At 44.1% G+C, this 24,533-nt stretch overlaps 1 protein-coding gene across 1 annotated transcript in view; it reads left to right on the top strand.

Annotated features, from left to right (window-relative positions):
- The window catches only part of HEATR4 (HEAT repeat containing 4), a 427,614-nt gene that overhangs the window by 293,190 nt on the left and 109,891 nt on the right, over positions 1-24,533 (top strand). Inside the window, exons 13-14 of the mRNA XM_078659659.1 lie at positions 125-314; positions 9,516-9,594. Coding sequence (XP_078515785.1) covers positions 125-314; positions 9,516-9,594 — 269 coding nt within the window. The remainder of the gene's footprint in view (positions 1-124; positions 315-9,515; positions 9,595-24,533) is intronic.

The raw sequence follows: 24,533 nt of genomic DNA, 5'->3' as shown, positions 1-24,533 counted from the left end.
AAGCACTTGCATAAACAAAGAGTAAAGAAATGTTAGAGGAGTAGTAAATGATAGTTTATGGTGTTCAATGTTTTTGTTGTAAATTAAACTGAGAAGGTTATTGTGTATCTGTTTGATTAAACAGCGGTTGGCCAAATAGGCCTGGCGAGTGCAGAATTGAAGAATATTCTCCTGTGGGCCGTTCATTATGAGGAAGAGCCTGAAGTGCGCGTGGAGGCTTGTCGCTGCATTGTGGCGCTACAGCTGCGGGAACCAGATGTCCAGGCCATCTTGCAGGACAGGCGGATTCTAGATCCCGAGAAGCTGGTGAGAAAGTAAGTGCATGCTTCCGAATCCACCATTCCGCGGCACTGGCAATGATTCTTCTTCTCAACTCCACGATAGCCTCAGGGATCTGGCTTGCCAGCCCGAAACCCAGCTATCTTAAGCAATATCATTACTGGGCAAACATTCTGACTCTGCCCACCAAATGCAGTTGCAGCATTGGATAGCAAACAGGAGCAGGGATAGCATGTTTGTTGCATTTTATGTTCCTTCTTGCAGGGCAAGGTGACTGGACATACAAATAAGGAGTCAGGTTGCATGCAATGATCTGATTTAAGATGATCAGAGTGCCCATTATGCATGACTCCTTTTGGCCCCATAGGTGTCAGTGCTGTGACACAGAATGAAGAGGGTTGAATAACTGCAGCTTTCACCTACCAACAGGAGGTGGAGAAGAGACTCCATAGATTTGCCTTGCTGCAGTTCTTGGCGAGGCCAGCTCTTGCTGCTGCACCTCCAAGGTGTGTTGTTTTGTCTGCTCCTGCCTAGGCGCCCTCCTCCCGCTGGGGCTGGGAGTGACTTTTGTGTAGTCCAACAGAGTGCACATCTCTTTGGGAGTGTTTTGTCCCCCACTTCTCCAGAATGATTTAAGTGGCTCACACTGGTTGGGGGCACGATGCAACAGATAAAAAAGGGAAAACAGTATGACATGTTTGTTCACCATATGATGCTATCAATCCTCTGGGTAAAGTCCTTCGCTGCTCCTCGAAGCTGTGTGCAGCTCCTCGTGTTTGAGATGCTCCAGCCCCAATTATGTTCTGTGTAAAGTACGTCGCTGCTCCTCAAAGCTGTGTGTACAGTTTCTTGTGTCTGAGATGCTCAAGCCCCAGTAATTTTCTGTGTGAAGTACTTCTCTACTCCTTGAAGCTCTGTGTACAGCTCCTCGTGTTTGAGATGCTCAAGCCCCAGCAATTTTCTGTGTAAAGTACTTCTCTGCTCCTTGAAGCTCTGTGTACAGCTCCTTGTGTCTGAGATGCTCCAGCCCCAGTAATGTTCTGTGTAAAGTACTTCTCTGCTCCTTGAAGCTCTGTGTACATCTCCTTGTGTTTGAAAACTCCAGCCCCAGTAATGTTCTGTGTAAAGTACTTTGCTGCATCTAGAACCTATGACCGTTGAATATTAAATATATAAATTAATAAAACGATCAGCACTCAAGTCACTGTACTAAAAATAGTTTTTTATAAAGTGTATTCACTCACTGACTTTTTGATGACAGTACAATCATTAAAAAACAATTTCGCAGCACACTTATAGGAAAATAAGAATAGAGATGATGTCTCAATGGACATAAAGTTCAAAGTTCAAGAGTGAAGGGGTTGTCCACAAGTTTAGTGAAGTTTCTTCTTTTATTGTCCAAACATGCGCCAGCCGACACGTGTTTCGTCGCCAGAAACACACTGTTTCTGCGACTCCTCAGGGCTGGGGAGGATACAAAACAATGGGTGGAGTATATATTGATACGAAATGAAACAATTTGTAATTGTGACTGCATAAAGTGTGGAGGTGTGTGGTGAGTAAAAGCAGTGAAGATTTGAAATGTTAACATATTTTTCGTGGATGCACACAAGACCACCCAAACACCAAATAAGAGTAAGTCGGTACAGTGTAATGGAATGGGTGGGTCGATAGTGTCTATGAACGTGATGTAACATAGTTATATTGATTACATTTAAAGCATTCCTATTGGTGACGCATAGAGAAGAAAACGTGAGTAAATTACATAGAATGGGGAAATAAGTAGAGTTCCTGAGTTTCCAAATAAGGACGGGGGTGTGCATCCTACCTATAAGAGTAGAAGTAAGGGATCTGCAGGTCTATGATGCCCGGGAGGGGAATTTGAGGGGGGGGAGACAAAAGAGATAAATGGCGTCACATAATGTTCCAAAGTAGACCAATGTTATTAAAACATTACGTTGGTACAGGAGTTTATGGTGGGGACGCACTCTAAGTGCGGAAAAAGAGTGTGAAAAGAAAAAGGAATTCTCACCGCGGTGCCGGTGATAGTTCCGACCCGGCTCCGCTCGAGACCGGGTATTGTCGAAGTCGTACACGGTTGTCACAGGAATACAACGATGTTGTTGCAGTGTGAAGTGAAGATCCTGGGGACAGGGAAAAGGTCTCATAAATGGTAAAATTAAGTAAGTGAAACGGAGCAAGCCCCTTTCCTGTGCGTGAACCCATATAGCAAGAGGAATTGAGTATGTGGCTCACCTTAGTAAAACTTAAACCACGACACGGTTCGCGAAGTAGGAGTCAACTTGCAGGGCTGAGTGTCCGTGTCTTCGGTGTGGTCGTTAACGAGGCTTGTAGGCCAAGGGGTCCCTGTAGGGATCCATTGTCATCAGAAAATGGGTATTCCACAAAGAGGTCGGAGTAGTGGAATTCGAGTGGCCAGGGGGACAAAGAGGAAAAATGAAGAAATAAATCAATCAGGGGGAGATTCTTGAATAGGAACTTCTTGGAGCACTGTGGGCATTAGCAGAAAATTCCTCAAATGTTTCATCCGCCCCCATGGAGTTTTCATTACAGAAAGTTATTAATTGATGTCTGTAGTGACCATTGTAGACGTTCAGGTTGTGCCCTACCGGTCTAAGATTGTTCTCTCTACCAGATGCACCTTTGGAGTAATTTACATATCTATGGAGAGCCCCGTATGGTCAGGGCCAAACCGCTCCCATAGAGGTACTAAGGTCTCGCTATGTAGAGGGATTTAAACCGTCCGGAATCTACTGTAAAAAACTACAATAAGTTGGATGAAATCCTATTAAAACACCAAAATGAGATCAAAAGCCGCAAAGCGAGACAGTTAAAAAGAGACGAGGCCGACTACACTGATGGCAGAATATTCACCTACGATAGAAAATATGATTTCATGATCAAGAACAAAACTCAAAAGAGGAATGACAGACTGCATGAAACCAATTTAAGCTCAGCTTCCTCAAGCACAGCATCTCTTAGCACAGTCAGCGTCAGTGAGGACGAGGCTACGCGCACAGACAGTGAATCCACCCCTTTTTTATGCGAGATACAAAGAATCAGGAGAGGCAACCGCATACTAGAACCAAATCCCGGAGGGGTAGGAGGGGGAAACGTAGAAGACTACAGAAAGAAACTTCGTTCTGGGAACAACCGGAAGCAGTAGACAAAGATTATGGAGAAGTACAAGTAATCAACTTATCATCAAAAACACTGTCTCCTACCATGATATCACTACTGAGTAAAGGTCTCAACTTCAACCCTTATACCAACACTGATGTTTGCAAATTGAAAATCGATCTGTTTAAATTTGTGCGTAATCTAAAGCTTAAAAAACATTTTTCTAATTGTGTTACTTCCAATAAAACTATGAAAAACATTCCTACTGAGTTTGAACCTGGTGTCCTTACTATCAATGACATTCACAACACCCAGCTTCTTCTCTCTTTAACTGACCATGAAGATTCACCTTATGATACCGAAAAACTACTAGAAGAACTTAACATCGAGTCTGATTTCAGTATTGTTAGTGGGCTCAGATCTAAATCCAAATGGATCCCCACCTTACCGGGTGGGAATTCAATAGACAATTTCCATAAAAGGGTTTTGGAAGACATTGACAAAATTGATAACCTAAAAGACCAACACACATTCAGGTACAAAGACAATCTGACACCAGATGAGCGGGCAGCCCTAAACACCCTGATCCGAGATCATGATATCGTCATTAGGGAGGCTGATAAGGGCGGGAACATAGTGGTTATGAACAAAAAAGACTACAATGATGAAATACTTAGCCAACTATACGACACCACATGCTATGAACCTCTGAACCACAATCCAATTGCCCCTCTTACGACCTTAATTAACAAATCTCTACTAAAATGGAAGGAGGAGGGTCTTCTCAACGAAGATGAATACCTTTATCTAAAAGTCTTCAGACCTTCGCACCCATGGCTTTACACACTGCCAAAAGTACACAAAAACCTCCCTTTCCCGCCTGGCAGACCAATTATCTCTGGCATAGGGGGCCCTACCGAAAGACTATCTGAATATGTCGACCTATTCTTAGGACCCCTAGTACGTAATCTTCCTTCATATATCCAAGACACGAAGCACATTCTGAGCCTCTTATCGGATCTACAGTGGCAACAAGGTAACTTTCTAGTCACTATGGATGTGGTATCTTTATACACAAGCATCAAACCAGATCTAGGGTTGGAAACAATAACTAAAGTCTTACACAATCGACCAGCTACTATGTGGCAACACACAAATATGCTGATTGCAATGATGGAACTCATCCTCAAGAACAATGTGTTTATGTTCAACAATTCATGGTATAAACAAACAAAAGGTGTTGCCATGGGCTCTAAATTTTCCCCTTCCTTTGCCAATCTCTTCATGGGGGCATTGGAGAAGGACCTGATTTGGGGACCAAATGGTGTCCCATTTGTAGACTCAATAGTATTTTGGGGAAGATACATTGATGACTGTTTCTTAATCTGGTCAGGTACACACGAACATCTAAAAGACTTTCATACATACTTGAATCACAACACATGGGACATGAGCTTCACTATCGAGTCTAGTCTTGACAGAGTAGAATTTCTGGACCTGGAAATTTATATTGCCAACAACAAAATCAACAGCAGACTTTTTAGAAAAAGCACGGCATGCAATTCAACCCTACGTGCAGACAGCGCCCATCCACCACACCAAATCAACACCATTCCCTATGGTGAATTTCTAAGAGCACGCAGAAATTGTAGTGACGACAAGGACTTCATTCTCAACTTGAGGGAAATGAACACCCGCTTCAAAAAAAGAGGGTACACAGATGAACTACTACAGAAAGCGACCACTCGGGTCAAAAACATCAAAAGAGGGGATACACTAAAGAAAAAACAGAATGTCAAAGAATCCGATGCATCCAAGATCCGTTTGATTACGGATTACACTAGTCAGAATAGAACACTACGCAGAAGCCTAGTTAAGCATTGGAGTATTCTTAAAAATGACAAAAATATTCAGGAATACATTGGAGAATACCCACTAATCACTTACAGAAGAGGAAGAACACTACGCAACAGGCTTAGCCACACCATCCCAAGAGACAACAGCACATAACACTGGCTTCTTCAAATGTGGATTCTGTTCCATGTGCCGCTGGGCAAAACACAAAACCAAAGAATTTCACGACACAAAAGGAACTAAATTCACCATCAAAATGAACATTAACTGCACCACACGATTTGTAGTTTACATTATCGAATGTGCTTGCAAGAAAATGTATGTGGGCAGTACCATCCGTCCTCTGAAAGACAGAATAGCAGAACACATTAGGGCTATTCAGAAACAGGATCCCAGATATCCTGTAGCCCTGCATGCAGCCGCATGCGCGGACCAGAACCTTGACAAAACGGTATCCTTCTATGGGATTGACACAGTACCCCCAGGAGTTAGGGGTGGTAACCGAGAACTAAAACTCAGACGCTTAGAAGCCACGTGGATTCTCCGTCTACGGAGCGTGGACCATGGATTAAATTTTGATCACGAGATGCAATACTTCTTGGGTGATTAAGATAATGTGTCGCCCACATAGCACTCTATCCCCCCTTGTAACCTAACATTAAACATCACCCTGTCTGATTTCCCAACCACATAACTCTTGTAATACATCTTCGTGGTTGAGGGGTGACTAGACCACTTAATTTTGTTTCTTAAATTTAATTTTGTTTCTTAAATCGATTCTAAGACTCCCTTGAGATATACATGAGGTGTGACCAAAATCTGTACCAAAAGTTGAGGGGATTTCTCTCAAAATCTCCCAATCTCCTAAAATGTGTACCATAAGTTAATGAGATTTCTCTCAAAATCTCTCCACTCTGTATTATATTCAGAAAAGACTTTCCACAAATGAGGGTAGAATTAGCAATAATACACCACCCTTATATAATATCACGAACATTAAACTCACTTTGTTCCACGATGATATGTAATTCTATATGAATTGAACTAAGATACAGTCAGCATTGTTCTCTTGTTCGTTTGAATACTGTGCATGCGTTTTTATATGCACCCATGTTCTTTTTCACCGTCTGTGTTACTTTTTCTATTTTCCTGGATCATACTCCACTGCAGTCCCTTAAGTGCATTTCATTTAGTTTTCGCGCATGATCGAACCAGTTAGATAGCCAGACTGAACGTTCTAGTCACTTACATCCGGGACCCGGCAGGCTTAAGACTTTAAATTCACTTCCGGGTGCAGGAACACGTGACCGCACCCGGAACAGAAACGTGAACTCGACAGAGACACCGCCGAACAATCCCCGCACTACGGGTAAGTTTTTGTCCTAGAGCAAACGCTACCGTGTAGCTTGATTCAGGGTTTCGTTTATTTTAAAACCGACTGGCAGCCACAAAGATTTTTGTCGTACGCTGCAGTATAGCTTGATTCAAGGTCTCGTTTATTTTTAAACCGACTGGCAGCCACAAAGATTTGTGTTGTAGACTTTGCTATGCTGAGCCACGTAAACAATACGGACATAGGGGTCTCCCTCTACATAGCGAGACCTTAGTACCTCTATGGGAGCGGTTTGGCCCTGACCATACGGGGCTCTCCATAGATATGTAAATTACTCCAAAGGTGCATCTGGTAGAGAGAACAATCTTAGACCGGTAGGGCACAACCTGAACATCTACAATGGTCACTACAGACATCAATTAATAACTTTCTGTAATGAAAACTCCATGGGGGCGGATGAAACATTTGAGGAATTTTCTGCTAATGCCCACAGTGCTCCAAGAAGTTCCTATTCAAGAATCTCCCCCTGATTGATTTATTTCTTCATTTTTCCTCTTTGTCCCCCTGGCCACTCGAATTCCACTACTCCGACCTCTTTGTGGAATACCCATTTTCTGATGACAATGGATCCCTACAGGGACCCCTTGGCCTACAAGCCTCGTTAACGACCACACCGAAGACACGGACACTCAGCCCTGCAAGTTGACTCCTACTTCGCGAACCGTGTCGTGGTTTAAGTTTTACTAAGGTGAGCCACATACTCAATTCCTCTTGCTATATGGGTTCACGCACAGGAAAGGGGCTTGCTCCGTTTCACTTACTTAATTTTACCATTTATGAGACCTTTTCCCTGTCCCCAGGATCTTCACTTCACACTGCAACAACATCGTTGTATTCCTGTGACAACCGTGTACGACTTCGACAATACCCGGTCTCGAGCGGAGCCGGGTCGGAACTATCACCGGCACCGCGGTGAGAATTCCTTTTTCTTTTCACACTCTTTTTCCGCACTTAGAGTGCGTCCCCACCACCAAATGATTGATGCTGAGCTGTCCTTCAAGCAACAAATTAGCAAAATCACTGGAAAATGCTTTGGAATACTAAAAACCCTCCGCAAAGTTCTCGACCTGCTCCCCTTCGGTGCCAGGAAGAAACTTATCCACGCCCTAGTCACGCCGCATCTGGACTATGGCAATGCCCTTCTCCTTGGCCTGAGCAAAAAAGGCACTCAACAACTTCAGTGTGTCCAAAATGCCGCCGCCCGCTTGGTACTGAACCTTCCACGTAGGGCATCCGGTACAACGGCATTGCGTAAACTTCATTGGCTCCCCATTGTGGAGCGTATCAAATTTAAGGCACTATGCATGGCTCATCGTATTGCCCAGGGAAAAGGCCCTAACTACCTGCAAAGACTCCTTATCACCCATCGCCCTACTCGAAATCTTAGATCCGCTGGAGTGATGTTATTCAAACTCCCCCGCGTTTACAGGTCCAGAATGGGAGGTAGCTCCTTCCGCTTCTTGGCTAGCAAGCACTGGAATAGCCTCCCCCTGAACCTTCGGATGGAGCCCTCCGAAACAAGATTCAGACAAAATCTAAAAACTCATCTCTTTCCCAAGTAAATGTATCCTGATACATTCTAGGATTTTAGTGTATCTTGGTTTTAGCTTCATCTGGGAGTAGTAGTTTTTCAGCGCGGGGACACACCGTCATAGGTGTAACCAGGCGCTTTAGAAATGGTCTTATTATTATTATTAAACTCCTGTACCAACGTAATGTTTTAATAACATTGGTCTACTTTGGAACATTATGTGACGCCATTTATCTCTTTTGTCTTCCCCCCCTCAAATTCCCCTCCCGGGCATCATAGACCTGCAGATCCCTTACTTCTACTCTTATAGGTAGGATGCACACCCCCGTCCTTATTTGGAAACTCAGGAACTCTACTTATTTCCCCATTCTATGTAATTTACTCACGTTTTCTTCTCTATGCGTCACCAATAGGAATGCTTTAAATGTAATCAATATAACTATGTTACATCACGTTCATAGACACTATCGACCCACCCATTCCATTACACTGTACCGACTTACTCTTATTTGGTGTTTGGGTGGTCTTGTGTGCATCCACGAAAAATATGTTAACATTTCAAATCTTCACTGCTTTTACTCACCACACACCTCCACACTTTATACAGTCACAATTACAAATTGTTTCATTTCGTATCAATATATACTCCACCCATTGTTTTGTATCCTCCCCAGCCCTGAGGAGTCGCAGAAACAGTGTGTTTCTGGCGACGAAACACGTGTCGGCTGGCGCATGTTTGGACAATAAAAGAAGAAACTTCACTAAACTTGTGGACAACCCCTTCACTCTTGAACTTTGAACTTTATGTCCATTGAGACATCATCTCTATTCTTATTTTCCTATAAGTGTGCTGCGAAATTGTTTTTTATTTACTTGGTGTGTCCTTAAAACACATCGTGAGGGGTTACAGGGCTATGCCCCTTTTCTGCATGCACCTTTTCTGCCTGTTAGCTTCCAATTGTGCGTCAACCTAGCAGTGCGCCCAGTTCTTGACCTCACACCTAAAACCCTGTCCCTTCGAATTGACAGTACAATCATTGACACAAATATTTTTTGTTGGCCACCACTGTGAATGTGAAAATAAAATCATGTTTGATTCCTGGAAAAGTGGTGTACTGGCGTTGTAATCACATTCCACATATATTTTTGAACAGTTTGTTTTTGCTTAAAGCATCTCTGATACATGTGTGCTTGCAGATTGTGTTGTTACACTTCTCCCTTACCCGAGTACACCCTTTCAGTCGATAGCTTGTTCTAGGTGTGCTTGAAATGTGTGAGTACAGAGTTGCTTTGCACCTAACACGTTATTTTGTTTAGGGAGGTGAAGCGTGGCCTGATGGCGCTGAACATTACTCCTGATCGGAGCCATAAGCCAATTACGAAACTCCAAAATAAGGTAAAGTGAAATATTGTAATTCATGCTAGAAGTAAACATTTTTAAAATTATGCTGCGTAAATCGTAAAAGAGGTGGTAATGGATTCAGGTCACTCCGATATAAACAGGGGCGTAACAGAGACCCCTTCAGCCCAGGCCCGGCTCCAGGGATTCTTTTTGGGTGAGCCAAGGTTGCATTTGGGTGGGCCACTACTGGCCCAATTTGTCTCTTCTTGTGGTACCCTACAAGCCCTAGATTACATCATATCTACTTGCAAACAGTCACCACGATACAACGGATCGATTCTGTGTGTATACAGAGCATGTGGAGAGTTATTTGAAAGTAAGAGCAATGTCTGCACGTAAGTGCAAGCCCTCAAATTCCAACAGGCCAGGCTTCAAAACTAATACTTTCGGGCCCAATTATCCACTTTTCTACCATCCCTCTCCTGTGCACCTTATCTCACAGCTGACCTTGGGTCCCAGCCCCACAGCAGCCACCATCCAGCACCACTTTCATTATTCCCGTAAAAAACATTAGTAAAATCACCTTCAAACTTAAAACATTGAATATAGCAGTAAATATAATTAGCACACACTTTAATATGTTCCACATTTGCGCCAATGACCGGACTGCTAATTAAATAAAAACAGAAAGGCAATGACAGGTCCGGCTTTAGCGCTGGTGTGAAAGTCTATTTTGGCGCCCCACCAATCACCTCTTTCTCCACAGATACCATCCCTACCACCCTCCAACAGTGCCCTTCATCTCTCCATAGCCACTCTATCATATGCATTTCATTTGTTGTATAGCCCTACTCATATCAGTGTAGGGTATCATAACGCACACATTATACAGAGACAATGAATCATACAGGTATGTAAATCGGGCTATAGGGAATGCCACATAAGCCAATGAGGATTACAAGGTGTAGGAATCACATGTCATCCATACTGGTGGGCAGTATATGTTAAGAGGGTTTGGGCTGGGGAAGCACAAACTCAGGGTTTAAAGCATGCCCCAGTGGTTGGGGGTTGGCTTTACTAATAAAAATGTATATCAGCCCAAACTCTTTTTTGCAACATTAAAATAATGAAAGACTGGGGAAATTCTAACTATATAGTAACACAAAAAAGTGAAGGCCTAACTATACCATTCCTGTTTGTAGGCAGGTCTTTGATGCCAGGCAAATGATTGCTCTCCAGCAGGATCATTAATCACCAGTTATGTGGACATTTTTATTGTTGTCTTTCATCCATGGCCATGATAATGATAAAAAACAATTTAAATGAAGCATACACAAAGTTTGTGCCTTGCTGGGCCTGTGCAGGTTAAAAAAATAAACACTAATAGTAACACATTCTCTTACCTACTCCATTAGTCAAACTTTGTGTCACAGCCTGATCTGATAGGCAGCGCCAGCAGTCAGAAAAGGTGAATAGGAATAAACAAACGTATTTATTCCAGCGCTGAACAGAATAGGAAATATCCACCAAGCAGGATGGTAGGCAAAAGTTACTGTGTGCAAATAAACAATTTTCCCCTTCGCCATGCCCCTATTGTACCTGCACAACACAACCCACCTTTCTAAAAGGAGTTGGGTGATTGGGGATGGCTGTGAGAAAGAGCCCAGGCCAAATAACTCAACCCCCAGAACAGGAAGGAAAACAACGTTAGGAGTAACATTTGAAATTAAATTTTGTATTGGCCTTTGCGCTGTCACTGCGAGGGCCAAGGCTCATGTTTGGGTGGGCCTGTCTCCCTCCCCCCAGAACTGGGCCAGACCAGGCCTTCTTCAGCCCCAGCGGCGCAGGGATGCCCAACCCTTCAGATGGTCTGGCCTCAACCCATCAGGGGGGCACACTTCAGCCAGGGCCGGACTGGCTACCGGGCAGTTTGGAATGCTGCTGAGCTGGGGGCTGATTTCGTTCATGGAGACCCGCGTGTGCTAAACGAAATTCGTTTTGCTTTAATTATTTCGAAACACATGCAGATCTCCATGAACGAAATCAGCCCCCACCGCAGTGAAATCAGCCCCCAGCTCGGCAGCATTCCAAACTACCCAGTAGTCAGTCCGGCCCTGACTTCAGCCCACAGTTAATGGATATCTGTCAGATCTATGAGACACAGGGGCCGCTCATCACATTCTGCAGACTGAAGGGGAGATGGGGTGTCATTTTGCGTTACGCCCCTGGATTTAAGTTGGAAATGCTGGTAGGTGTTCTTCCCCAGGATGCCTACTTGAATTTCATGATTAAATGCATTAATCAAGCATTCGTTAAGGATACAGTATTAGATGCATTATTAATGCATTCTGGAAGAGGCCATGACATTTAGCAGAACTGGTTCGGCACAGTGAAACTGTGCAAGGCCTTGCCACGCCCCAGCCAAGGAGCGCAGACTCCCATTGGCTGAAAGAAGGCCGGTGATGGGTGGAACCTGACAGCTTTGTAGTTTTGTGGGGCTGGCCTGGTCTTAAGTGTAAATTGGCGCAAGAGGTTAAATTCACGGAGAGAGTCAAGAAAGATCTGGGCGAAATCCGAGAGTTTCGCATGGGCCTCAGAGCCAAAAAGTGACACAAAAGGGCTCATAAATATGCACCTGAGTTTGGGTAAATAAGGTAAGGTATAAAGCCTTTGTGTTCATGCAGTGGAGATTTGCAGGGGTGAGAAGGGTCTTCTCAGTCAAAGTAAGCTAGCGTCTCTCCTTAGTGCACAAGAGCGTGAATGAGAGAGGGAGAGAGAGAGAGAGTGTGTGAAATGGTAAGTGTTTCTGAACTAGTCTAAGGATCACGAAATTATGCTTAAAAAAACACTAATTGCAACATTCCAGGATGCCCCCACTCTCAGGAACCAATCTGTTCTCTCTAGACTCTGGAGGCAGATATGCTCTCCATTTTTGCATGTCTAAACAATAATCCATGCATGGCTATATCCTTGAATTATTACACCAGACAAACGGTAGGCTACAGTAATCTTCTCCCACCTGTTTCTCTCCCACACCGACTTCTTCCTTAATGAGAACCTCACTATCCGTCGATTCACTAGCTAACAAAAGACATCTAGAAAAACACAGTGTCTGCAATGGAATTAGATTATTCTTTTAACATGGGGGTTGGTATTTACTTTTCGTCTCTGACTGCAAAGTGAGAGGAGTATTTAAAGCGAATTATATGACAATTTCAAGTATAGGGAGTGTGAAAGGAAAGGCTGCAGGATGTTGTTTTTTTGCAACACACAACAAAATGTAAATATCTGTAAATTAACTGTATGCATTAGCAGTTAGGAAAGCAAAAGCAGAGCAATTTGTAATTGTGAAGTGTACTGGAAACCGATTTTAATAGAATCAAGACACTTTACATGGTGATGCACAAATGATAAATATTCTGAGGAACTCCAAATACCACACATTATAATTTGTGTGCTATAAAGTTGTATCAATTGAACTGGATGACTGTTCAATATTTAGAGGGCATTTCAATGGAAAATATGCTGTCTGTAGGTGACAAGGTGCTACCACACCATGCTTTAGTAACATTAAAAAATCACTCGCCTTATGTCCGTTAGAGGTAGGTGGGTCGTGAACATCTACCGTTCTAAAAATTGGGTTGTGGTTCTAAAAAGTTAGGAAAGAAATAAAACAATGAATCGCTTTACCCTTGTGCTGGCTCTCTGCAAACCTGCCTGAACCACACACACACACACCCGGATGTGGATGATGTCTAAGCATATATGTTGTACTGGCAGGTAACCCTTCAAATACAAAATACTATACTTAGACATGGTTTAAAAATGTTCCCACATTTCATGTGTGATGTGAGGCAAAACACACTTAGTAGAAATGAAAGCATGTGTCCTTTTTAATGCCTGCCTCAAAGAGGCATTATTTTGTGGTGCATAGCCATGCTACCGTGTTTTAGTAGATTCGGTTTGCTTCCGAACCCCTGAAGGGGTGCATGGGAGGGCCCATGTATCACCCATGAGACTTTTTTTGACACAAAAAGCACTGGTGCTACTTTGCATTATTTTAATACTTCTTTCGAGTGCAAATAATGTTTTGCTTTGGAAAGTAAATCCCAAATCTACAGTTTGCACCAGGCCCCATGCTTTAGTGATGCAAATCCACCTCAAATTATTCGTAAAACTGCCCCGTACTGTCTGTTCCCAACCTGTCTCGTGGAGGGCCTTGCTGTATCCCATTCTAATCCCTGCTGCTCACCTTCGAATGAGCCTATCATAGACTATCCTTTGTGGCCCTTACTGCACAGCTGAATTGCTACCTACGAAATCAAAGGCCCATATTTACAAAACACTTTGCACCAGATTTGTGTTACTTTTTCGTGCTACTTTGTGTTAAGGGGGTGATCCGTAGGCGATACATGGATGTTCTCATGCAACCACTCGTGGGTTTTAACACAAACCACTATCTACTAACAATTGTGGGCAGGGATTTCCACTAAGACCTTACGCCTCCTTTAGGCGGGATTAATCAACGAGGAATGTTTTAATTTCTTCATACTTTCCAAACTTTACATGTGTGCTGCATTGTACAGTACACATGCAAGAAGTGTTAAACATAGTTTTTCTCCTGGTATAGTCCCCTTCCAGTGCAAAACCTATGCTTGACAGAATCTACACACTCTTGCAGGATCACTGAAAGAATATCGACTACCACAATATCGAGTACCCAAAATATCGAGGAGAAAATATCTACTACAAAAATATCGAGTTTGTATGTACAAACAGGTAAGTACAAAAATATCGACTACAAAATATCGTTTACAAAAATATCGTTGTAAAAAATATCGACTTTACTAAAAACAATGTTTAATTACATTAATATAAAAATTTAATTACTAAAATATAATTAACAATACTTAAAATAACTTTTAATAATTAAATATTTAATGAAAGTAAAAAAAAAAAATTTTTTAATCATATTTCTTAAAACATATATATATAGTAACAAAATTTAATTAAATAATAGGCAATATTGTATATGTACCCCAAAAACCCAAAACTGACCCTGAACCCTAAAAATACCCCTTTACCCAAAAACTAAAAACTGACCCTGAACCCTAAAAATACCCCTTTACCCAAAAACTAAAAACTGACCCTGAACCTTAAAAATACCCCTTTACCCAAAAACTAAAAACTGACCCTGAACCCTAAAAATACCCCTTTACCCAAAAACTGAAAACTGACCCTGAACCCTAAAAATACCCCTTTACCCAAAAACTGAAAACTGACCCTGAACCCTAAAAATACCCCTTTACCCAAAAACTGAAAACTGACCCTGAACCCTAAAAATACCCCTTTACCCAAAAACTGAAAACTGACCCTGAACCCTAAAAATACCCCTTTACCCAAAAACTAAAAATTGACCCTGAACCCTAAAAATACCCCTTTACCCAAAAACTGAAAACTGACCCTGAACCCTAAAAATACCCCTTTACCCAAAAACTGAAAACTGACCCTGAACCCTAAAAATACCCCTTTACCCAAAAACTGAAAACTGACCCTGAACCCTAAAAATACCCCTTTACCCAAAAACTGAAAACTGACCCTGAACCCTAAAAATACCCCTTTACCCAAAAACTGAAAACTGACCCTGAACCCTAAAAATACCCCTTTACCCAAAAACTAAAAACTGACCCTGAACCCTAAAAATACCCCTTTCATTTAACATAATTACCAATTAATCAATTAAATAAAATTAATTACCAATTACATTTTAATTAATTAACAAATATTTTTTAATTAACAATTAATTAAATATTACTACCAATTATTAAATTAACATATTTAATTAATTATAATTAAATTACTTCCCACCCTATTCCCCTATAAACCCACAACCCGCTAGAGAAAATACATTATTTTAATTGACATAATTAGCAAATAATCAATGAAATAAAATTAATTACCAATTAAATTTTAAATAATTAACATATATTATTTAATTACCAATTAATTAATTATTACTACCAATTAATAAATTTACATATTTAATTAATTATAATTAAATTACTTCCCACCCTATTCCCCTATAAACCCACAACCCGCTACAGAATTAAATTACACAATAATTGAAAAAAATAATTAAAAATAATTATAAAATAAATTGACACTTTTCACACATATTATAACATAAACACACTATAAATAATTAAATATTATTTAAAAAACTATATTTTTTACTATCTAGATTATATACTTGGATATTTTCACTGTCTATATTATTTACAGTCGATATTACTTCACTTACCTTAAAAACGATATTTTGGCTGTCGATATTCTGTCTAGTCGATATTTTCTCCAAACGATATTTAAAACTCGATATTCTGTCCAGACGATATTTTGGAGTCGATATTATGTCTGTGCACCACTCTTGCACTATGGTTAGAGGGTGTGCATGTTGTTGAATTGCAGCATTAAGTGCGCCAGCTCAGAGAAAGGAGAAAACAGCATCATATTTTTGTATCTATGTCTACATTTGATGCAACACACTGCAGATGCATTGATTTCTGTGCTGCATTGCATCACATTTTAGTAAATATCCCCCAGAGTGTTTCAAAGCAGGCTGAGACATTCACCAGAGACAGCCAAAGGCCAATTCACATGATCCATTTCAGCACTAGGTCACTGACACAATCTGGGGCAATGGAGCCAAGCCTACACCAAGTCGACTGAGCAGCAAAAGTATAGAGGTAGAGTGTGCGGAGGATGCCGAAAGATAGGAGGAGGCGGAGCTTAGACAGGAATGGTATGCATTGCCCCGGCCCTGACTTCAGGGGAGATTTACTAAGATTTTGCACCGTGCTTCAGCACAAAATCTTTTTTTCCTATTTACTTTCCAGCACTAAACTTGTTTTGCGCTGGAAATAACTGAAAAGTAATGCGCCATAGGGACATACCAACGGTGGAGCATGGGCGTTCCCATGCAACCACCCAAGGTTTCTCGCACTAAACTCAAGATACTAAATAAAGTAGATTGGTGTAGTGGCGCGCACTAGTCTATGCACGTCACGTAGCGACGTGACGTGCGTCGGCCATTTTGGATGAATGCGCGCGCAGCGCATTCAGAGGCGCGGCGGCGGACAGAGAGCAGCGCCGGCTCGGCGCTCTTCAGGGACATAGTTAATTAAATAAAGAAACGTTAAGAACAAATAATGAGTCAGCGGTATCATTGGTAAAGGGAATGCTACAGTGGCGACGAGGTCGGGATTCGACCAGCACATTCGAATAAAAAAAAAAACGGAAGGCAACACACCCACCACGTGGCAGAGGGAGACACAGCAGAGCTCCAACCATGCTGGCACAGTGGGCCAGAGGAGCAAACACCCAGCAAGCAACCAGTCAAGCCCAGTCTGAAGTGGGCCAGCACAGTTGAGTGACCCAGCACAGTGCGCACCAGAACCATCAGGACTGCGAGCAACACACGAGGTACTGTAACCTGAAGAGCGCGGCAGAGCCATTACTGCCCACACGACAGAAAGGTGGCATAGAGACCCTGTTCAGCAGGACAGCGCGTCGCACCCAGTCCACGCTACCCACAGGGAGGTCCGAACTGGCTACCTTAAAGGAGGGAGAGGGGGCTGACACGGAGAGTCCCCCACCACAACCCAGTAAAGAAGACACGGATAGCACCCGAGGGAGCCCCACAGGGAAAGGGAACAGAGCTACGATAGTCAAGGAAGAGAAAATGAGCGCACCGGCGGGATACGCTATAGCACCAGTCCAGTTCCTACCGAAGCCAGGCGAACCACTGATGAAGTGGGAGGACTGGCGCGAATATATAAACAACTTCATAGAGGTCCTAGAGGACGAAAATGAAGAGACCTTCAAACCAAACAGAAAAAAACGTATACTGCTACTCAATCTGGGGCCGGAAGGACTTAGAATCTACAAAAGCCTGGTGCCCGAACAGAGAGGAGACTCAGACGATGATGTGTACGCCCACGCGATCGACGACCTGAACGAACACTATCGGCCCACGGTATGTGTGTCAGTCGACAGATTCAACTTCCAGCAGAGGAAACAACGGGTCGGGGAGTCGATTGAGGAATACGTAGCGGCTCTGAAGAAACTAGCGACCACGTGCAGGTATGGACTGTGGGAGGAAGAATTCATCAAAGACCAAATAGTGATGCACACCTCCAGCACGAACGTTCAGGACAAGCTATGGGCAAGTGGAGACACCACACTCAAAGATGTGATGGTCATTGTCAAGAGGGCAGAACTCGCACGGAGGTGCGCTGACGCGACCAAGAAAGAACCGTCAACTGCAACCATGGTGAACAGGATACAGGAAGAAGAACCTCGCAAGGATCAGAGGTACAGAGGCTCCACGCCAAAGGGATCCAACAAATGGCAGGGCAACACAGGATTGCAAAGGAAACAAGAAGGAAATGGCAACAAGAAAACGTGCTACAGGTACGGTAGCTGGTCCCATGAAGCACACGACAGAAGGTGTCCCGCATTCAGGGCCAAGTGTTTGCACTGTGGCATCATCGGCCATTACGAGAAAGTGTGCCGGAAGAAAATGTCCAGGAGCGTGGTGAAATACGTTGACCAGGAGGATGAAAACCAGGAAGAGACTGCAGAGGAAGAAGTAACCACCGTCCTATGCATATACGACCAGATACTGTGCATAGATGGGAAAAGGACAAACAAACCCGTGTTAGAAATTAAGATGGGTGGAATAACCATCAGTGTAGTGGCGGATACAGGCTCCCCCTACACGATAGTACAAAGAGCGGTGTGGGATGAAACATTCAGACCAAAGATAGGACCAGAGCTGGAGAAATTGGACATCCGACCAGTCACATATAACGGCGATCGCATCCCAATGGTGGGATATCGGCTCTTGAAGTTTGAGTTCAGAGGCAGATCAGCGTTCTGCAAGTTGTACATCTCAGAGAGAGGACCGTCAGTCTTGGGATGGTTGGACCAGGGCGACCTGGGAATCAAGTTAGACCCGGGAGGTAAAGAACAGATTTTGCTCACGGAACCAGAAACATGGCCAAATCTAACTAAATGGAAAGAAGACTACCCAAAGGTTTTTGGAGGCACAGTGGGAAAACTCCAAAGATTCCAACACAAGATTGTACTAAAGGAGGACGCCATTCCAGTTGCCCACAAAGTGAGAAACATACCCATAGCGGTAAGAGAGGCAGTCCAAAAGGAGCTTCAAGAATTGGAGAGTAAGGGGATAATTGAACCCATCACCTGCGCAGAGTGGCTTGCACCATTGGTGGTTGTCATGAAGCCGAACGGGAAGGTCAGAGCTGCGTTGACCTGAGAGAGTTAAACAAGAACATTGTTGTGGAGAAATTTCCCCTTCCGAGGATCGACGAAATGTTGGCAAAGACCAGGGGGGTCAAATGGTACTCCACCATTGATTTGACCTCCGCTTACCACCAAATAGTGTTACACCCTGACAGTGTACGTCTTTCATCACCCCATTCGGATGCTATCAGTTCTGCCGCATGCCGTTTGGACTGGCCTCGGCAGCCGCAGTGTTCCAAAAGCTAATGCACCAGCTGTTTGGGAACATAACAGGTATCCAGTATTTCCAGGATGACATCCTGGTAATGGGGCGAGATAGGATGGACCACGATCAGAAGCTCGGAAAAGTGCTGAAAACTCTGGAAAGTAAAGGCCTCACAGCAGAATGGACTAAATGCCGTTTGGGTCTGGAGTCGGTGACCTATCTAGGTCATGAAATTGGAGTGCAGGGCATCACACCAAAAGCAGAAAACGTAAAGGCAATTGCTGAAGCTCCGCCCCCCACCAACAAGGAGGAAGTGAGGTCATTCTTGGGTATGGCGGAGTATTACAGTAAGTTTGTGGTACACTTTGCTTCCAAAACACACCATATGAGGATGCTGACCAGGGAAAGCACCAGTTTTGAATGGACACCAGAGACACAAAGCGAGTTTGAAACAATCAAAAGGGATGTCACGGGAGCAGTGCCACTAAAAGGATACGACCCGCAGGGCACCACTGTGCTCACAACCGACGCCAGTGACAAGGGCCTGGGAGCAGTGCTCATGCAAGAGCGCGGTCAAGGACAGATGGAGACGATCAGTTTTGCGTCCAGGGCACTGACAGCCACCGAAAGCAAGTACAGTGTAATCGAGAAGGAGATGTTGGCCGTGGTGTGGGCCACAGCAAGATTTCGGCAGTTTCTATGGGGTACCCGATTCTTACTCAGGACGGATCATAAGCCGTTGGTGAAGGTGTTAACATCGAGTGGACATGCCAACGCCACTCCCAGAATATCCAAAATGACGCTGAAACTACTCGAATTCAGGTATGATGTGGAGTACATTCCAGGAAATCGGAACCGAGTAGCAGACTACTTGAGCAGGGCAGCAGCAATGGAGCCAGGAGAAGAAGACCCCACAGACCAAAGGGAATTGGTGGCCCTGGTGGAGGATCAGGAGAAAATCATCAGCTATCAGGAGTGGACTGAGGAATACGAGGAGGACAGTGTCATGAAAGAAGTGAAGATGCACATTGTTAAGGGGTGGCAAGACAAAAGACAAGTGAGCGAAAATCTCAAGCCTTACTATGAAGTAAGGGAAGAACTGTCGGTAGGAGACAAAGGAGTATTCACATACAGAGGAGACAAAGTGATCCCTCCGAGAAACCTCATAACTAAGTTACTGCACATGTTACATGAGGGCCATCTAGGCATCGGGAAGTTGAAGCTAAGGGCAAAACAAAACTACTGGTGGCCAGGCATGGACATAAGAGCGGAGAGGCATGTCAGAGAGTGCCCACAGTGCCAAGGAGCGGACAAAATGCTTAAGCCCCTGCGTCCCGCACTGGGACAGTTCGAAACCCCGCAGAACCCGTGGGAAGAACTATCGATAGACATATTGGGACCCATCCTCGATGACCAGGGCACTCAGAAGTATGTATGTGTCCTCATGGACCGATACTCCAAGTGGCCGGAGTTGAAGGTGGACGAGACCATGGACACGGAGAACATTCTGAGATTTCTGTCGGACACTTTTGTGAGAGAGGGCATCCCCAAGTCTATCTTGAGCGATAATGGCCCCCAGTTCACGTCAGAGAAATGGAACAAATTTATGCAAAGGAACGGCATAGCCATCAAACACACAGCGATCTACCATCCGGCTGGGAACGGCCTGGTGGAACGGTTTAACCGAGTCGTGATGGGTGCCGTACAAGCGGCGATCTCTTGCAACAAAGATTGGGAGAAAGCCATAGAGAACATGGTATGGGCCTACAGGATCACTCCAACCGGAACGGGATTCAGCCCTTTTCAGATTTTGAGAGGGCGAGATCCCTTCACACACGACAACCGGATTTGGAAGGAGAAGGTTATTACCAGCGAGTGGTCCCCTGCGGTGGTGCGTGCCAACCTGGAAAAAGCACAGTCCATATATACCAACCACTACAACAAACGGAAGAACGTTAAGGGGACGAGCTTGGAAAAGGGCGAGTGGGTAAGAGTAAAATTGGCAACGTTACAGAAGAAAGGAGACAGTAAATACAGCAGGCCCATGCAAGTCAAGGAAGTGTACGACCGAGCGGCCTTGCTGAGTGATGGCAATGTGTGGTCCCAAGATCGCATGGCCAGGTGTAACAAAGTCTTGCAATGGGAACAAAACGGAACAGAATGGGACGACAGAGAAGAACCGAACGTAGAGCAAGAACAAGGCACTGGTGAGCAGCATGGAGAAGAAAGTACAGGAAATGGATTGACAGAAGAAAGGAGAGTGAACGGTCACCAAGGAGCTGATATGGACTTACAAAGGAGAAGTACGGAGGAGGGCGCGGCTGCGCAGAGAGAAGAAAGAGGTGACGAGGTGCTGGACCAAGGGCCCCGGGAGAGCTCGACCAGAGTGACCAGGAGTGGAAGGTCTGTGGTGAGACCATCCAGGTTCCGAGAGTACGAAATGGACATTGAACTGTAAGTGACTTTTATGCTGTTTGGAAAAAGGGGAGATATGTAGTGGCGCGCACTAGTCTATGCACGTCACGTAGCGACGTGACGTGCGTCGGCCATTTTGGATGAATGCGCGCGCATTCGGAGGCGCGGCGGCGGACAGAGAGCAGAGCCGGCTCGGCGCTCTTCAGGGACATAGTTAATTAAATAAAGAAACGTTAAGAACAAATAATGAGTCAGCGGTATCATTGGTAAAGGGAATGCTACAATTGGGTTTAGCGTGAGAAAACGGCGCCCTTTTCAAGTATGCGCAAAGAAGGAGAAATGCTTTTATTTCTCCTTTTTCCGACTTTGCATGCATGCTGCACTGTGCAGCACAAATAGAAAGTGGGAAAAACCTTTGCAACGCGTTTGGGCATCATATTTTGTACAGGAAGGATATCCTTCCTGTACAAAACCTATGCTAGAATAATGGACACACCCTAGTGCTATGGTGCTAATGCGTGTGCATGGCGCACAGCAGCTGAAATCAGCGCCGACACAACGGTAAGGAGAGGAGAGAGCCATATCTCTAAAGATATGCCACTCGCAGCACAGCCTTGCGGGGGGCTGCGTTGCCCTGTGTGAATTTTTTGTAAATCTTCCGCTTTATGCTATAATCCAGTGCATATGAGTGAGTAGGGGAAAGCTGGCACAAGGAGCTATAAAATGCTTCTCAAAGGCAGCCAAGAATAACGTTGTCAAAATAACTTGTAAAAATATATCCTGCCGATCATAGCTCCTCTTTCAAGGGTGTCACTACACTCAGAAAAAGCACAGTGCCACACATTTTGGGGCAGGCTGCAATATGCTTACAATATGCTTCAGGTTTCTGAAGAGTACAAGGGGATTGCTGAATCTGAACCCCACAAAGGTAGTGTGGGTGAAATGCAAGCAGGAAGAGTTTTGAGATTTTAGTTGGGATGTCTGCATCGTTTACTACTGCATGTAGTTTGTGTATGCTTCTATTCAAAAGGAAGAACCCATGCAGAGGTGCAGTTGGGAAACTGTGATAATTACTGAGATGCTGATTTCTCTGAATGTGGTTAGGCAGTGTCAGTCTTAAGTCAGATAGAATATCTCATCTAACTGGCTTTGTCCCAACCTGCAAAACACTAGGGGTGGAGGGTCCTAGGGGAAATTTAACGACCAGGCCTGCTATGCCCCCTACCTAACATGTACACCAACAGAAAATAGCAGTGGGTCACAGGTCTAACTAAATTATGTATCCTACAAAACAATGTGTTCAAAAGCAAAAAAGTGAAATCTTGCCAGGGGAGACTCCTCAGCGTGAAAGAGTTCCCATCAGTGCACCATCGAGACCGCCCTTCATCATCTGGGTAAGATGGAAAGGGCTGTGGCACCCTAAACTCAGAAGTTGCAGACTCCCTGAAGAGGAGTGATCTCCCAGAAAGAAAGCGGTACCTGAGCTGTCTGCCGGCAGCCAAATGATCCGATGCCTGTCGAGGGTGGACCCACATAGCAGTGGCAGTCGCTGCACCACCACCTAACCGGATATAGTAATGGTACTCTAAGATGGAAAGGGCTGTGGCACCCTAAACTCAGACGTTGCCCTGATACCGGCATGAATCATGTCACTGGAAGAAATCAGTGATGCACCTGGTGGAGGACTCCTGTAAATGGAACACTGGATGTTGGCCCCTAAACCCATTACTGACCAAACATTTTAAAGGAAATGAGAATGCAATGCTGAACTGACCACACTGGTGCAGATCATTAAATGTTCCTCGAGTATCTAATCCGACCTAATTGTTGTGGATGGCCACAGTGGAAATACATTCTGGAGGACTTTTATGGTACACAAGAGTGCTTCAGCCCATGTTTTGGACAAACTTTCTGGTGATATGTGCCATCCAGTCTGTGAGTAAACGGCCAATGATGCAGTGGCCTTGAAAAAAACCTCCTCTTTCACGAAGCACAATCTGAATGATTGCCTTGCTAAATTGAAATCTAAAATCCATAAATCACTGCCACTAATTTCTGACATGAAAGCTGGTATGCATTCCATTACAATGAGGCTTAATTTTGCTTGGGCCCAACTCCAATCAACAGCTCATATGGTTCAAGTGGTTACCACAGCTATTGCAATACTGAAGACACAGATCAAACAACTATTTGACAAGTGTGAAGATCATGAGAACCACTCCAGATGAGGGAATATCAGAGTGTGCAACCCAAGGAAAGGGAAGAGGATGATTTTTTGAGATACCTCCAGGATTCCATCCTAGAGGAATGCCAGGACGGAGGAATGCCTCATTCACAGTGGTGATAGAAAAGGCAGATACAGTGGGAAGGAAGAATGTGACCACAAAAGGCACAGATCAAACAACTATTTGACAAGTGTGAAGATCATGAGAACCACTCCAGATGAGGGAATATCCGAGTGTGCAACCCAAGGAAAGGGAAGAGGATGATTTTTTGAGATACCTCCAGGATTCCATCCTAGAGGAATGCCAGGACGGAGGAATGCCTCATTCACAGTGGTGATAGAAAAGGCAGATACAGTGGGAAGGAAGAATGTGACCACAAAAGACAGGCTGAGGGACATGGTGGTGAAATGTCCTTCTTAACTCTAAATGCATGGCAAGAGAAGGCGAATCACAAAACGTCTGTGACAGGAAAGTAACTATTCTCCAGAAAATTGAACCAGCCACTTTTAAAAAGCACAGCAGTATCACCTAATAGCAAAGTAACTTAACTCAAGGAGAATCAAGTTCTGGTGGTTGTTCCCAGAAGGCCTTCTGTACATAGTAACCAACAAAGAGCTTTCAGTATACTCTCCAAAGGAAGGAAAGAGCCTTCTGAACATCCAAGATGAAGACAATATTAACACTGGAGATGTCTTGAGTCTGGCATTGGGTCAAGTGCATGAGTGACAGTAGGCAAAAGACTAAGGTCTTCCTGGAGGAATCCATCCAAGTCACAGAGATAAAAAACGACATGCCCAGAAGATGGATGATGTGCCACAGAGGCA

Source organism: Lissotriton helveticus, chromosome 9 (genome assembly GCF_964261635.1).
Source record: "Lissotriton helveticus chromosome 9, aLisHel1.1, whole genome shotgun sequence".
Lineage (NCBI taxonomy): Eukaryota > Metazoa > Chordata > Amphibia > Caudata > Salamandridae > Lissotriton > Lissotriton helveticus.
Note: the sequence above shows the minus strand (reverse complement) of the source record. Positions and strands in the feature narration are given on the sequence as shown.